Source organism: Tursiops truncatus, chromosome 9, assembly GCF_011762595.2.
Source record: "Tursiops truncatus isolate mTurTru1 chromosome 9, mTurTru1.mat.Y, whole genome shotgun sequence".
NCBI lineage: Eukaryota > Metazoa > Chordata > Mammalia > Artiodactyla > Delphinidae > Tursiops > Tursiops truncatus.
In genome coordinates this window covers 86,637,764-86,650,501 of record NC_047042.1, presented here as the reverse complement: position 1 = coordinate 86,650,501, position 12,738 = coordinate 86,637,764, and the positions used below count along the sequence as shown (strand labels likewise).

General features: G+C 40.3%; 1 protein-coding gene across 1 annotated transcript in view; it reads right to left on the bottom strand.

The window, feature by feature from the left end:
* EXOC4 (exocyst complex component 4) overlaps positions 1-12,738 on the bottom strand; it is an 817,730-nt gene that overhangs the window by 59,692 nt on the left and 745,300 nt on the right. Inside the window, exons 15-16 of the mRNA XM_019921782.3 lie at positions 10,798-10,939; positions 750-928 (exon numbers count right to left, since the gene is read on the bottom strand). Coding sequence (XP_019777341.1) covers positions 750-928; positions 10,798-10,939 — 321 coding nt within the window. The remainder of the gene's footprint in view (positions 1-749; positions 929-10,797; positions 10,940-12,738) is intronic.

Sequence of the window (12,738 nt, the reverse complement as noted above, 5' to 3'; positions counted from 1 at the left end):
AGTACCTTCTTAATTGTTTTAAATGACACTGGCTCAATTCTGTGAGACGCCACAGATACTTTTGGCCCCCAAGTGCACATATAAACCAAGCAGAACAAGAATAAAAGGGGATGTAATTTGAAATCCTAAAAGGGGTCCTTTGGAGGAATTCATCATGAGAATGATTTGGCTGGCGGTGCATGTTTTTAAATGTTGAAGGCGAATGCCTTTGGAAAGTACTGTCTTTCACACCCTTCCTTACTTGCTTGACCCTGAAGGCATTTATGGATGCAGCCTTCTTAAAACTGCTGCTAATCAGAGGTTTCTGTGTTTTTCAGACAACAATTCATTCTCTGAGAGAAACCTTCCTGTTCCAGTGATACTTTTAGCCAACGAGGGGATCTTTCAGGGTTGTCTCTGTTTGGTGTGTGTGTGTTTCTTTTTCCTTTATGAGCTTCTCTTGAGTTAATCTGTGGTCCACTCCACAAATTTACCCAGCTCTCATGAGCAGCATGTCAATGAGGCAGCCTGGCTGCCATCTGCCTTACCTCGGATTAAATCTCCTTATGAAGGAGCAGATGGAAGCCATACTGTTGCCTACCTAGACACACACACAGAGGCTAGGCACTGCAGCTTTAAACCGAAAGGAAAAACAAACAAAAAATCAACAACCTTTTCCTACAAGTTTTGAACTTCAGTAATAGAGAAAATCAGGAAAACCTTCACCTTTCCTTCCTCCCAAACTCCCAGGGACAGAGGCAGGGTCTGACCTTCAAATATATACTGGAACTTGTGCTGCTGGAGGCTGGCACTCATGGCCTCCTCAATGGCGCTGATATCTTTGTTGAGCTTGACCACCAGAGGGTCATAATCCATACTTTCCACGTTAGCGACAATGGCGTAGTTCCCCTCCTTCGCTAGTGGGATGAGATAGTGGAAACAGTGAACCCTGAAAGGGAGAGGGATGGGGAAAGCAGTTAGTGATAACTCCTTCTGATGAAAATAACCATCTTCTTGTGACAGAGCACCCCAAAATTTAAGACAGCAGTGGCCCTGTACATTTTAATGTGTCCCTCCCCCTTTTCACCAGAAAGCCTTCTAAGTTACTCTATAGAAAAACTGAGTGATCTCAAACAAGTCAGCTTCTGTGACCCTCGCTTGTTTAATCCATACACTGGGGGTGAAGAGTAGATGAGCTCTAAAATCCTTTCCATGACAAGATTGCTTGCATAGAGTGAAAAGCATTATCTCTTTCAAGCAGATACTGTTGTAGTGAAAATGAGAGGCAGAGGTCACAGATCTTTGAAACTGGTTTCAATTGCCATTTACTAGCTGTGTGACTTCAGGCAAGTTACTTTCTCTCTCTAGGCCTCAGTTTCCTTATCTGTAAAATGGGGATGATAACAACACATACCTCACAAGGTGCTCCGAGGAGCTACTACATAGAAAGAGTAGAGAGCACGGGGGCTGGCGATATTATATTTATCATTGTTAACCTATTACTTAACCCAAACACTTACTGAACATGTATGAGTGTGTTAGAAATTGTGCTAGGCCCTGGGAATGTGAGACACAGTTTGTGCCATTAAAGACGCCACAGCCTAATGGGGATGACCAAGAAAAAAATGACCCAAAGATGACAGTTTCTCACGCAGAAGCATGTGTACCCAGGGTGCCACGGAAGTTTGCAGAGGAAAGGTTCAGAACAGGAGGTGATACCGGTCACAGAGGACATATCTGAGTGAGCTTGAGGAAGGAGTACATTCCTATGTTGAAATGCCCCGAGTCAGTCTGATAATGTAAAATTCTTAGGCTCTTTTTGGTAGGTATCATTAACTGCCAAGGAACTCTGAGATGCGTATGGATTGGCTACTCCATAACCTTTGTATTAAGCTGTAATGAAAGACGTTGCAGGCCAAATAATTCTACCACTCATACAGGTATTTATTAAAAACAAACATACAAACCCCCTGCACCATCCATTGGCAGGCATAGTTGAAAACAGGTTGTTCTGTAAGCTTAGGGATTGTTTTAGGTTCTCTGTCTGATCTTGACATGGAAGGTTGACTGGGAGTAGACATAATGACAATTCAGAGTTAGGATTCTGTTATGCTTAGAGTTGGCATCAGGTAACAAGAAATATTCCTAAACAAATGGCCACAGCCTTGGGCATCATCCCCAATGATGCAACTATAGGCTTAACCATAATTTTTCTTTTTTTTGAGTCAGGTTTACTGACAGATAATTTACAAACAGTCAATTCACCCGTTTTAGTGTACACTTTTATGAGTTTTGACAAATGCAGCCAGTTGTATAAGCATCAGCATAATCAAATTATAGAACAATACCATCACCTCCAGAATTCCCTTGTGCCACCCTTGAAGTCAACCCCTTCTTATACCCCAAGGCTCCTGCAGCCACAGCTCTATTTTCAGTCCCCACAGTTTTGTCTCTTCCAGAATGCCATATAAATGCAATCATACCGCATGTGGCCTTTGGGGTTTGGCTTCTTTCAGTCTGAGATTTATCCATGTTGCTGTTCATTCCTCGTGATTGCTGAGTGGCCTCCTGCATATGGATGTGCTACAATTTAACCCTTCACCAGCTAACATCTGGGTTGTTTCTAGTTTGGGGTGATTATGAATAAAGCTGCTTCGTGTATAGGTTTTTGTGTAAATATAAAATTTCCTTTTTCTTGGGTAAATATCTACAAGTGGGATTGCTGCATCATATGGTACATAGACGTTTAATTTTATAAGAAACTGCTAAACTGTTTTTCAAAGCAGCTGTGTGCTATTTTGCTTTCCTACTACCAATGTACAAGAGTTCCAGTTGCTCCACATCCTCAAAAGCACTTAACTGCTGTCAGGTCTTTTTTTAAATTTAAGCTTTATGGAGGTATAATTGACATTAAACTATAAGATATTTAGTGTATGCCATGGTAATTTTTTTTTTTTTTTTTTTTTTTTTTTTTTTTTGGTACGCGGGCCTCTCACTGTTGTGGCCTCTCCCGTTGCGGAGCACAGGCTCCGGACGCGCAGGCTCAGCGGCCATGGCTCACGGGCCCAGCCGCTCCGCGGCACGTGCGATCTTCCCGGACCGGTGCACGAACCCGTGTCCCCTGCATCGGCAGGCGGACTCTCAGCCACTGCACCACCAGGGAAGCCCTGCCCTGGTAATTTGATATCTGCACACCCTGTGAAAGGATTCCCTTCATCTAGTTAATTAACACACCCATCACCTCACATATTTAGCCTTTTTTTTTTAACATCTTTATTGGAGTATAATTGCTTTACAATGGTGTGTTAGTTTCTGTTTTATAACAATGAAAACATGAAGTACTACTCTCTCAGCAAATTTCAATTATACAATACAGTGTTATCAACTATAGTCATTCTGGTTTACATTAGATCCTCAGACCTTATTTATCTTAGAGCTGAAATTTGTACCCTTTTACCAGCCACTTCCTATTTCTCTCATCCTCCAGCCACCACTTTTCTACTCTGTTTCTGTGATTTTTTTAAAAAAAGATTCCACATATAAGTGATACCATGCAGTAGTTGTCTTTCTTTGTCTAGTTTATTTCTCTTAGGATAATGTCCTCAAGTGCTTATCAATTAAAAAAAATTCTTTTAAGTCATTCTAATAGATGTATAGTGGTGTCTCATTGTGGTTTTAATTTGCATTTTCCTAGTGACTAATGATGCTGGACATATTTTCATGTGTTTATTTGCCATCCATACATCTTTTTTTTTTTTAAGTTTTTTTTTGATTTGGACCATTTTAAAAGTCTTTACTGAACTTGTTACAATATTGCTTCTGTTTTATGCTTTGTTTTTTTGGCCAAGGGGCATGTGGGATCCCAGCTCCCTGACCAGGGATCGAACCCACACTCCCTGCATTGGAAGGCGAAGTCCCAACCCACCAGACTGCCAGGGAAGTCCCGCCATCTATATATGTTTGTGTTCACATCATTTGCCTAATTTTTTTATTGACTTGTTTTCTTATTATTAACTTTTTTTTTTTTTTTTTTTTTTTTTGCGGTACGCGGGCCTCTCACTGTCGTGGCCTCTCCCGTTGCGGAGCACAGGCTCCGGACGCGCAGGCTCAGCGGCCATGGCTCACAGGCCCAGCTGCTCCGCGGCATGTGGGATCCTCCCGGACGGGGACACGAAGCCGTGTCCCCCGTGTCCCCTGCATCAGCAGGCGGACTCTCAACCACTGCGCCACCAGGGAAGCCCTATTATTAACTTTTGAGAGTTCTTTATATATGCTGGATACAAGCTGACATGCATTTCGTAAACATTTTCTCCCAATCTTTGGCTCGTCTTTTCATCTTAACAATGTCTTTCAAAGAATTGTTTTAAATTTTGATGAAGTTTAATTTACCAGTTTTTTCTTTTATGGGTGGTACTCTGAGGGTCAGCTTTAAGAAATCTTTGCCCAAACAAAGTTACAAAGATTTCTTCCTATATTTACTTCTAGGAGTTTTATAGTTTGAGGTTTTACATTTAGAGCTATGACCATTTTAAGCTAAGTTTTACAAAGGATGTGCTATATTTTTATAACCTGCTCATGGAAGGGAATCCAAGTATCTTGACTACTAGTTCATTTTCATGATAGGTGATCACCTTAACAGTTGCTAATCAACTAATAATTAATTTTGCCAATAAAAGTTCATTCTGACATTCATGTGCTAATTATTAAAGTATATGGCTTGGATCAGGATACCAGTAATGGCATCAGTTGCAGTCCCTCCAGAATGTGACATTTTTGGTATAATGAAAGTTGATCAACCCTGGAGTGGGATTCACGCCTAGGGAAATTGATTGCTCGGGTGGTTGAACTTTAAACTAAGTAACTCTTAGTTGAAAAATAAAATCAAGCCATTAATGCTAAAGTATTTTTACAGTAAATTATAGACATTACAACCTCAGACGATGGGAAGACCACATATCAATACAAAGGCATGAGGGTGTGAATGGAGGACAGTTTTAAGGAATGACCGGAAGGTCCTTTTAGTACATACAGATCACATGACAGAGGCGTGAGGCGAGCTTGGGGAGATGTGCAGGGGCCAGGTCATCATAAGCTTTGAGGCCATCTAAGGACTCTGGGCTTTATGTGAGAAGTCACAGGGAGTCTTAAGAGGATTTTAAGAGGTGAAATTATATAATCAGATATGAGCTTTGGCAAGATGACTCTGCACAGTATAAAGGGTGAATTAATGGTGGAGAATGGTAGAAATTAGAAGTAGAGACTACTTAGGTAGGAAATTACTATGAATTGGAGGTGAGTGCTTATGCAATCCTGAAGTGAGTGGCAGAGAGGAGAGATAAAAACTGTTTTAAGATATTATCTTCCTCTCCCAAAATGATTAGAGATGAAAAGAAATTAAAATAGTCATTGGCAAATGTCAAATTCAGAAAAAGGGTTTTTTTCTTTTTCTTTTGAATTCTGGCATGTTGTTGCTGACCTTAACACAACTTTGGCATTAAGGTTTTCTGCAAATAGTGCTGATTACACAGCGGGATGGTTGATTTTCAGAAAGTGCACACTTAGGATACCAACAGCGACAGGCAGTTACTGTGCAACCCACTTAGAACCCTCCTGATGGTGAGAGAAATCAGCTGATAAAGGTGACATTCTTAGCATCTTAGACTCAAATGGCAACTTAATTTTCTTCTTCTAAAGTTCAAATAGAAAAAAAAAAAACAACGTCAACAATTTTTAATGGTCTCACCATGTCTTTCATCTCTTGGGGGTGTCACATGCCTTATGATTCAAACTTTAAAAAAGCACTGCTTAGTGGTTAAATGTGACCTACAGTGACACAGGTAAAATGTCACATGCTCTTTGGATGGGTTCTTCAACACAGAACCTACTGGATTTGAGAACCCTTTTCGTTTTTTTTTTTTTTTTTTTTTAGTGAAACAAATAAAGTGTTTATTAGGAGGAAAAAGTACGTGTGGATAGACACACAGGCGGGGAGAACCCTTTTTGGTTTTAACTTTAACAATGTTAAAGAAAAAGATGGGCTATGGATATAAAATATTTGAGGGAATAAGACAAATTTTTGGCATTTGAAGTTGTTCTGGACTTGCTAGCTTTCCCCATTAATTTTTTCCCATTAAGTTTTTTTGTCTATTCTATCTGTGCTCTCTTATTATAGTGGCTTCTTGGGTAAAAGTGCCAGAGATAGTGCCTAACTAGCCACTTCTTCATTGTACCAGCTCCTGGACCACACGGCCTGAGTTCTAATTCTCCTTTACAGCGGGATGGGAACAAAACAAACCTTAGCTGCTGATGGTGACAAGGATGATGCTGGCCTTGCAGTCTTTGTACCTCTTAAATACATGTCATGGACTGCCAAGTGAAAATGATCTCCAAACCCGTTCATTTTCTTTAATGAGCAACAGGTTTTGTTTGGGGAACCCACACTTACTTTATCTGGGTTTGATTTCAAACCAGCTAATTCTCGAGAGTCACGGAGCGCTTATTATGCAGCAGGACTGTTCCAGGTTCTGGAGCCAGAGCGGTGAAGGAGGCACACCTGATTCCTGCCTTCTATGTGCTAATGGTTTCTTCCACAGTCACCCACCATGGGTGCCCAGAGCACTTAGCCATCTCCTCTATTCTAGCTTTGGACAACTACAGTAATGATTTATTTGAGATTTTCCTTACTAATTTTCTATCATCAACTGTACAAACAAAAGCTTGTTACTGTGACAAGGAATGAATAAAATTGTGTCAACATTCACTATCTGAGCAGTACATGGAGTGTTCTGTCTAGTTTTTTGTACCGTACTTGAGAGGAACAAAGACAATTTGGAGCACATTCATAGGAAAGCAACCTGAATGTTGAAACCATGTTAAATGAAGACATAAGGAAATTTAATTTGGAAAAAATAAACATGTTTACTGTTTTCATTTAAAGTCAGGGAAAGATAATTCTGCATCCAGGACTCTAAAACTCAGTGTTTTTTTGTTATCTATTCTTAAAATGATCTTTTTCTGTTTTTAAACTAATGATGAAGGAGATATAGCAATAGGTGTTACAGCATTGAATGGTTTCTTGTAAAGTTAATAAACAATGACTAAAATATGTTCGGCATTATTAAGAACAGTACTGCCAATATGTACAAAAATAAAAAGGGCAGGATAGAGGTCAAGGATTGAAAAGATCTTACTCAAAGACCTTTGGGTAAGGCAAAGATGCCTTGAAAGTATCCCACTTGGAATTGACTACACACTACAGGCTGATAATTCCAAATGAAGAGCACACCGTGAACCCACACAACCAATGGCATAAATTCCAGGAGCCGTGATAGTAATTAATTTGATGTCCCCTTGTTTTTCTATGCAACCCAGGTAACAGAGGCATCAGAGTGTTACTGGGTGTTTTTTCCCCCCGTCGATTGCGTTTATCTTATTCACAGAAAATACCCGATTTATTTCACTGTCAGCTTGTAAATAAATAGAAAACAAATCTAACACTTATCATAAAACAAATCAGAAATCATAGAGGAAAAGTCTTTATTTCTCAACAACTGAATGTAAGAAATAAGATCAGAAATAATGCTGAGTAAAATAGACTTGAAATCTACCATGCTACTTCAGTTGCCCTACTCGAAGGTCTCCACAAGCAATACAGAAGTAACTCACTGGACAAGATAATGAAGAATGAAAAAAGCAAGCAGCATACAAAAGGAGTGACATCAACAATACGTTATCAAGTAAGCTTTGCCTGAGCACACCTGCAAGATAGCCAAGTTCTAACAGGAGTCCAAACATACGAACCAAAATCCTATTTACATTGTTTTTTGTTTTTTGTTTTTGTTTGTTTGTTTGTTTTTCCGGTACGCGGGCCTCTCACCGCTGTGGCCTCACCCTACGCGGAGCACAGGCTCCAGACGCGCAGTCTCAGCGGCCATGGCTCACGGGCCCAGCCGCTCCGCGGCATGTGGGATCCTCCCGGACCGGGGCACGAACCCGCGTCCCCTGCATCGGCAGGCGAACTCTCAACCACTGCGCCACCAGGGAAGCCTCCTATTTACATTTTTAAAACCTAAATCTACTAAAGACTTGAAACAAAAAGGCAATACTCTATCAACTTTAATAATGTCTCACAGTAATACAAAATAAAATGTATTACTATACACTTTCTGATCCTGAGCGTTTTTTGTTTGTTTGTTTTTGTTTTTCTTTTTGCGGTACGTGGGCCTCTCACTGTTGTGGCCTCTCCCGTTGCAGAGCAACAGGCTCCGGACGCTCAGGCTCAGCAGCCACGGCTCATGGGCGCAGCCGCTCCACGACATGTGGGATCTTCCCAGATCGGGGCACGAACCCGTGTCCCCTGCATCGGCAGGCGGACTCTCAACCACTGTGCCACCAGGGAAGCCCCAGATCCTGAGGGTTTTGATCCTGATGTTTCAAAACTATATATCCAACTGTCTCTTTGACATTGGTATCCAGATGTCTAATAAGCATCTCAAACCAAACATCACCAAAATGGAATTCTTGATTTCTACCCCTCCCCCAACCTTTCTCAGTCCCTCAGTCTCTCTCACCTCACTCAATGGTCTTGGCATCCACATAGTTTTGCTCTGTGGTTTCCCTGGAGTCCTGGCCCCAAAGCTGTGGTTTTCCTGGAGTCCTTTCTTTCTCTCACTGCCACCAGTCCTGCACCCAATCCAATCTATCAATACATCAGCTCTACCTTGAGAACATGTCCCAAATCCAACACTTCTCACGCCTTCACCTCTGTCATTCTGGTGCTCATATCTGGTCTTAACTGATCCCTCTGCTTCCATTCATGTTTCTCCCTGCAATTTTTTTCCCATACAACAGCCAGACTGATCTTTTAAAAATGTGAATGAGTGAATGAATGAATGAATATCTCCCCCTTGCTTAAAACCTTCTAATAGCTTCTTGATGCACTTAGAATAAAATATGAACTCATGCTGTACAGCAGAGAATGGCACAGCACTGTAAATCAACTACACTTCAATAAAAAAAATAAAACAATCCGAACTCTTCACGTGGTCTGTAAGACCCTATAATGAGTCGGGCTCCATGACCCCACGTGCTCAGGCTCCAGCCTGCCTCTTTACCTTTCCTTCCATTCCTCCCCACCTCCTTATTCACCGGGCTACAATCATACTGGATTCCTCTCTGTTCCTCAAATCTGCCAGTTTGGTTTTGTCTCAGGACCTCGTGAGTGCCCCTCCCTGCCTGAAACTCTTCTCCACTAGGTCTTTGTACAGATGGCTCTTTCTTGGTACCTCGGCACAATTTCCCTGGCCATTTTATCTATGAAACAAAATACCAGATCTCCCTTTCTCATCAACCCTAGCCGTTCTCTACACTGTCCAGTATAACAATAGCTACATGTGGCCACTGAACACTTGTAACGTGACTAATCCAAATTTTGACGGGCCGTAGCATAAAAGATGAAGTAGATTTCAAAGGCTTAGGACAAAAAAATGCAAAATAGATCAATAATTTTTATGTTAATTCCACATTGAAATGATAATATTTTGGATATACCGGGTTGGATAAAATATATTATGATTTACGTGTTTCTATATTTTCAAATGGAACCATTAGAATATTTAAATTATTTATGTGGTTCACATGTGTAAGCTCACTTTTTATTTCTATTTGATAGCGTGGTTTAATTCCATTCTGCTATTTTTTATTTTTAGTTACACTAACCTGAAATTTCCCTTTTTATTTACTCACTGGCTGTTTACCCCAATTAGAATGTAGCTCTATGAAAGTAGGGACCTTGAGTGTTTTTGTCATTGTTGTATCCGAATTCTTAGACCACTGTCTGGAACAAAGACAGCACTCAATAAATATTTATTGAATGAATAAATAAATGATTGGAGACTTTCTGGTCTTTTCTTCCTACTGTTTCTAGAGGTGTGATAATAGAGTCTACTAAAGCTAATCAGAATATTCTACACTTCAGGGGAAGAAGCAAGAGTCCAAGAATATCATATCTTGGAAATTTCTTGAATTATGATTGAACTTAATGTCTTCAATTGGGTTTTAGGTTCTTTTTTTTTTAATATTTATTTCTTTATTTGGTGGCACAGGGTCTTAGTTGCAGCAGGTGGGCTCCTTAGTTGCAGCTCCAGGGCTCCTTAGTTGCGGCTTGCCAGCTTCTTAGTTGTGACGTGTGAACTCTTAGTAGCAGCATGAATGTGGGATCTAGTTCCCTGACCAGGGATCAAACTTGGGCCCCCTGTATTGGGAGCGCGGAGTCTTATCTACTGCGCCACCGGAGGAGTCCTGGTTTTAGGTTCTTAAAGAAAGGGATCATGGTTCTTGCATCTGTATACTCCCTTCTTAGTATAGATTAGCATAGTACCTTACTAAAAATATCAATGGCAATAAAGTCATCATAGTCGAAAAGCTACCATATTTTGAGCACTTACTCTGTGGTAGGCATTGTACTTATAACTTATCATTTCATTTATAAAATCTCTAAGTTAGAAATTACTGTTCCTATTTTTAAGAGGAGGAAACTGAGTTAGTAAAGTTAATTAACTGACTTAAGATGGCCTAGCCAACTAGTATAGACATTCCAATCTAGATCATTCTGATGTCATAGGCCATGCAAACTCCAAACCACCATATTCACAATACAGCATGTGCTTAAAAACTTTAACACTAAAAATCACTTTCAGTGTAAAAAAAAGACATCTATAATATGAACCAAAAATGATAGTGACACTCTCCAGACATAAGCGAGTGATTTATGACCCACAGTGCAATTAAATCACAGTCTTCTGCTTGGCTGTGTCATACCTTACTTCCAGGTGTAGGACCAGCAAGCAGCGGTCAGCCATGTCCTGGAAAGATTTTGCAAGTTCGCTCAGAGTCTGCATGATCTGCTCTGACACTGGTGGGAGATCCACATTCACGTGGGTATCTTGAGCAGGAGACAGATCTGAAAGAAGGGGTGAGGACAAAACACCAATCATTTCATTAGATGCCTACAGATAGCTTTTGAAATGACATATGATTTTGTTGTTCATCATGTTGTTTTTATCAATTTGGCTAATACTAGTGTTGGCAGCATCAGACATCTGAGACATGACAGACTATTTCGGTACTTGATTAAACATAAAAGCCCAGCTGATTGTCTTGCATCAATTCACAGAATGACAGAAACAGGAGCTCAGAGTTGGAAGTGAACTTAGTAATCTAGCCCAACCATGTGGTCTATGCTTGTGTTATTTGTACATCTTCAAGTGGCTGTTCAGCTTCTGTTTGCACACCCACACAAATGTTTGTGAAAGGAAACTCAGTTCCTCTTGCGGCAGCCTATTCCATCTAAGAAAGATGTGACCATCTTACATCAAGCCATGTCTGTTGTCATTGACTTCTAATCATTGGCCCTGGTTCTGCCAACTTAAAAATCACTCTTAATTGTGTCAGTACTTCAAGTACTAAAGATATCTCTTTTGGCTTCCCTGAAGTCTTCTCCTTTTTGGGCTAAATGTCCCCAGACTTTTCAACTATTCTCCAAATAATCCAACTGAGTCATTTTATAATTCTCATAATTCACCAAAAAAAAATTCCAATTGTTCTGTATTTCCCTTGAAATGTGGGACTTAGGACCAAACATAATAAATACCACAGAGTGGTCTGACCTGTCTAGAAAGAGTGATCAATTCCCTTGTTCTAGAAGCCGTGCTCTAGAATCTCCTGGGGTGGTGTGGGGCGAGGGAACAGGATGTGCTGCATTCTCCTTAACTCAAACAGAGCTTACTTACAATCGGTTAAAAGCCCTAAAAAGGTCTTTTGGGAAAATTTGATAAACCTACCTTCTCTATCTCTTGCAAGTAATTGATAAAATATTTAATAGCATTTGGCCATTTTCTACAGGAAAATACTAAATAGCAAAAATGTGAACTACGTTTCCTTATGTCTAGACTTCTGTTGTGTATCCAGTTCCCCATAATTTCTCAAAGATCATCAACAATAATTTGGCAATTTAATTCAAAAGTTCTTTGAATTCTCTAGAGCCTCAAAGGCTGGCCTTGAGTCCCGTCTCCACTATTTACTTATTATTGTGACCAAGAGCTAATGGCAAATTCCTTCCGCCTCAGTTTCTTCTGTAAGATGGAGATAACATACCTTCAGAATGTTGTTGGGAACACTGAGTAAGTTACAGCTGTTGGGAGTATTGAATGGGTTAATGTAGATAAACTGCTTTGGACAATAGCACGTAAAACTCACTGAATATTAATATAAATAATAAACACAAGTAATAATTATTCTTTAGCAAGTGATTTGTCCAGGTTAAGAGTCCTAAGCTTAATTATAGCAACAAGGTACTTAAAAGATATAATTCCATCCACCTTGAGGTTCAATTTCCATTTATTAGTATCTTTTGCTTTTCCATGTGAAAATTCTTCTCCTTCTCAGAGGATGCAGTGTCATTTGGAAGAAGGGCTCCCTGGACTTAGGGGACATGGGATTTGGCGAGGCACTACTGGCTAACTTGGGAGGTGTCCACCTCACAGAGCAGGGAGTCAACATATGTCGTGGAAGGCATATCTGCAGTTGTGGGCTTTCAGAGCTGCATCTGTTCCTAGACTCAGCCAAGCACAGAGACAAGCCTGGAGAGACTGTCAAGAATTAAAAGGTTAAGTTCTCCTCAGTGGAAACAGACTTCAATAAATTAAAATATCATGGCAAACACACACAAAAAAGAATTTTGTTCAAAGGAACTGACGTGTA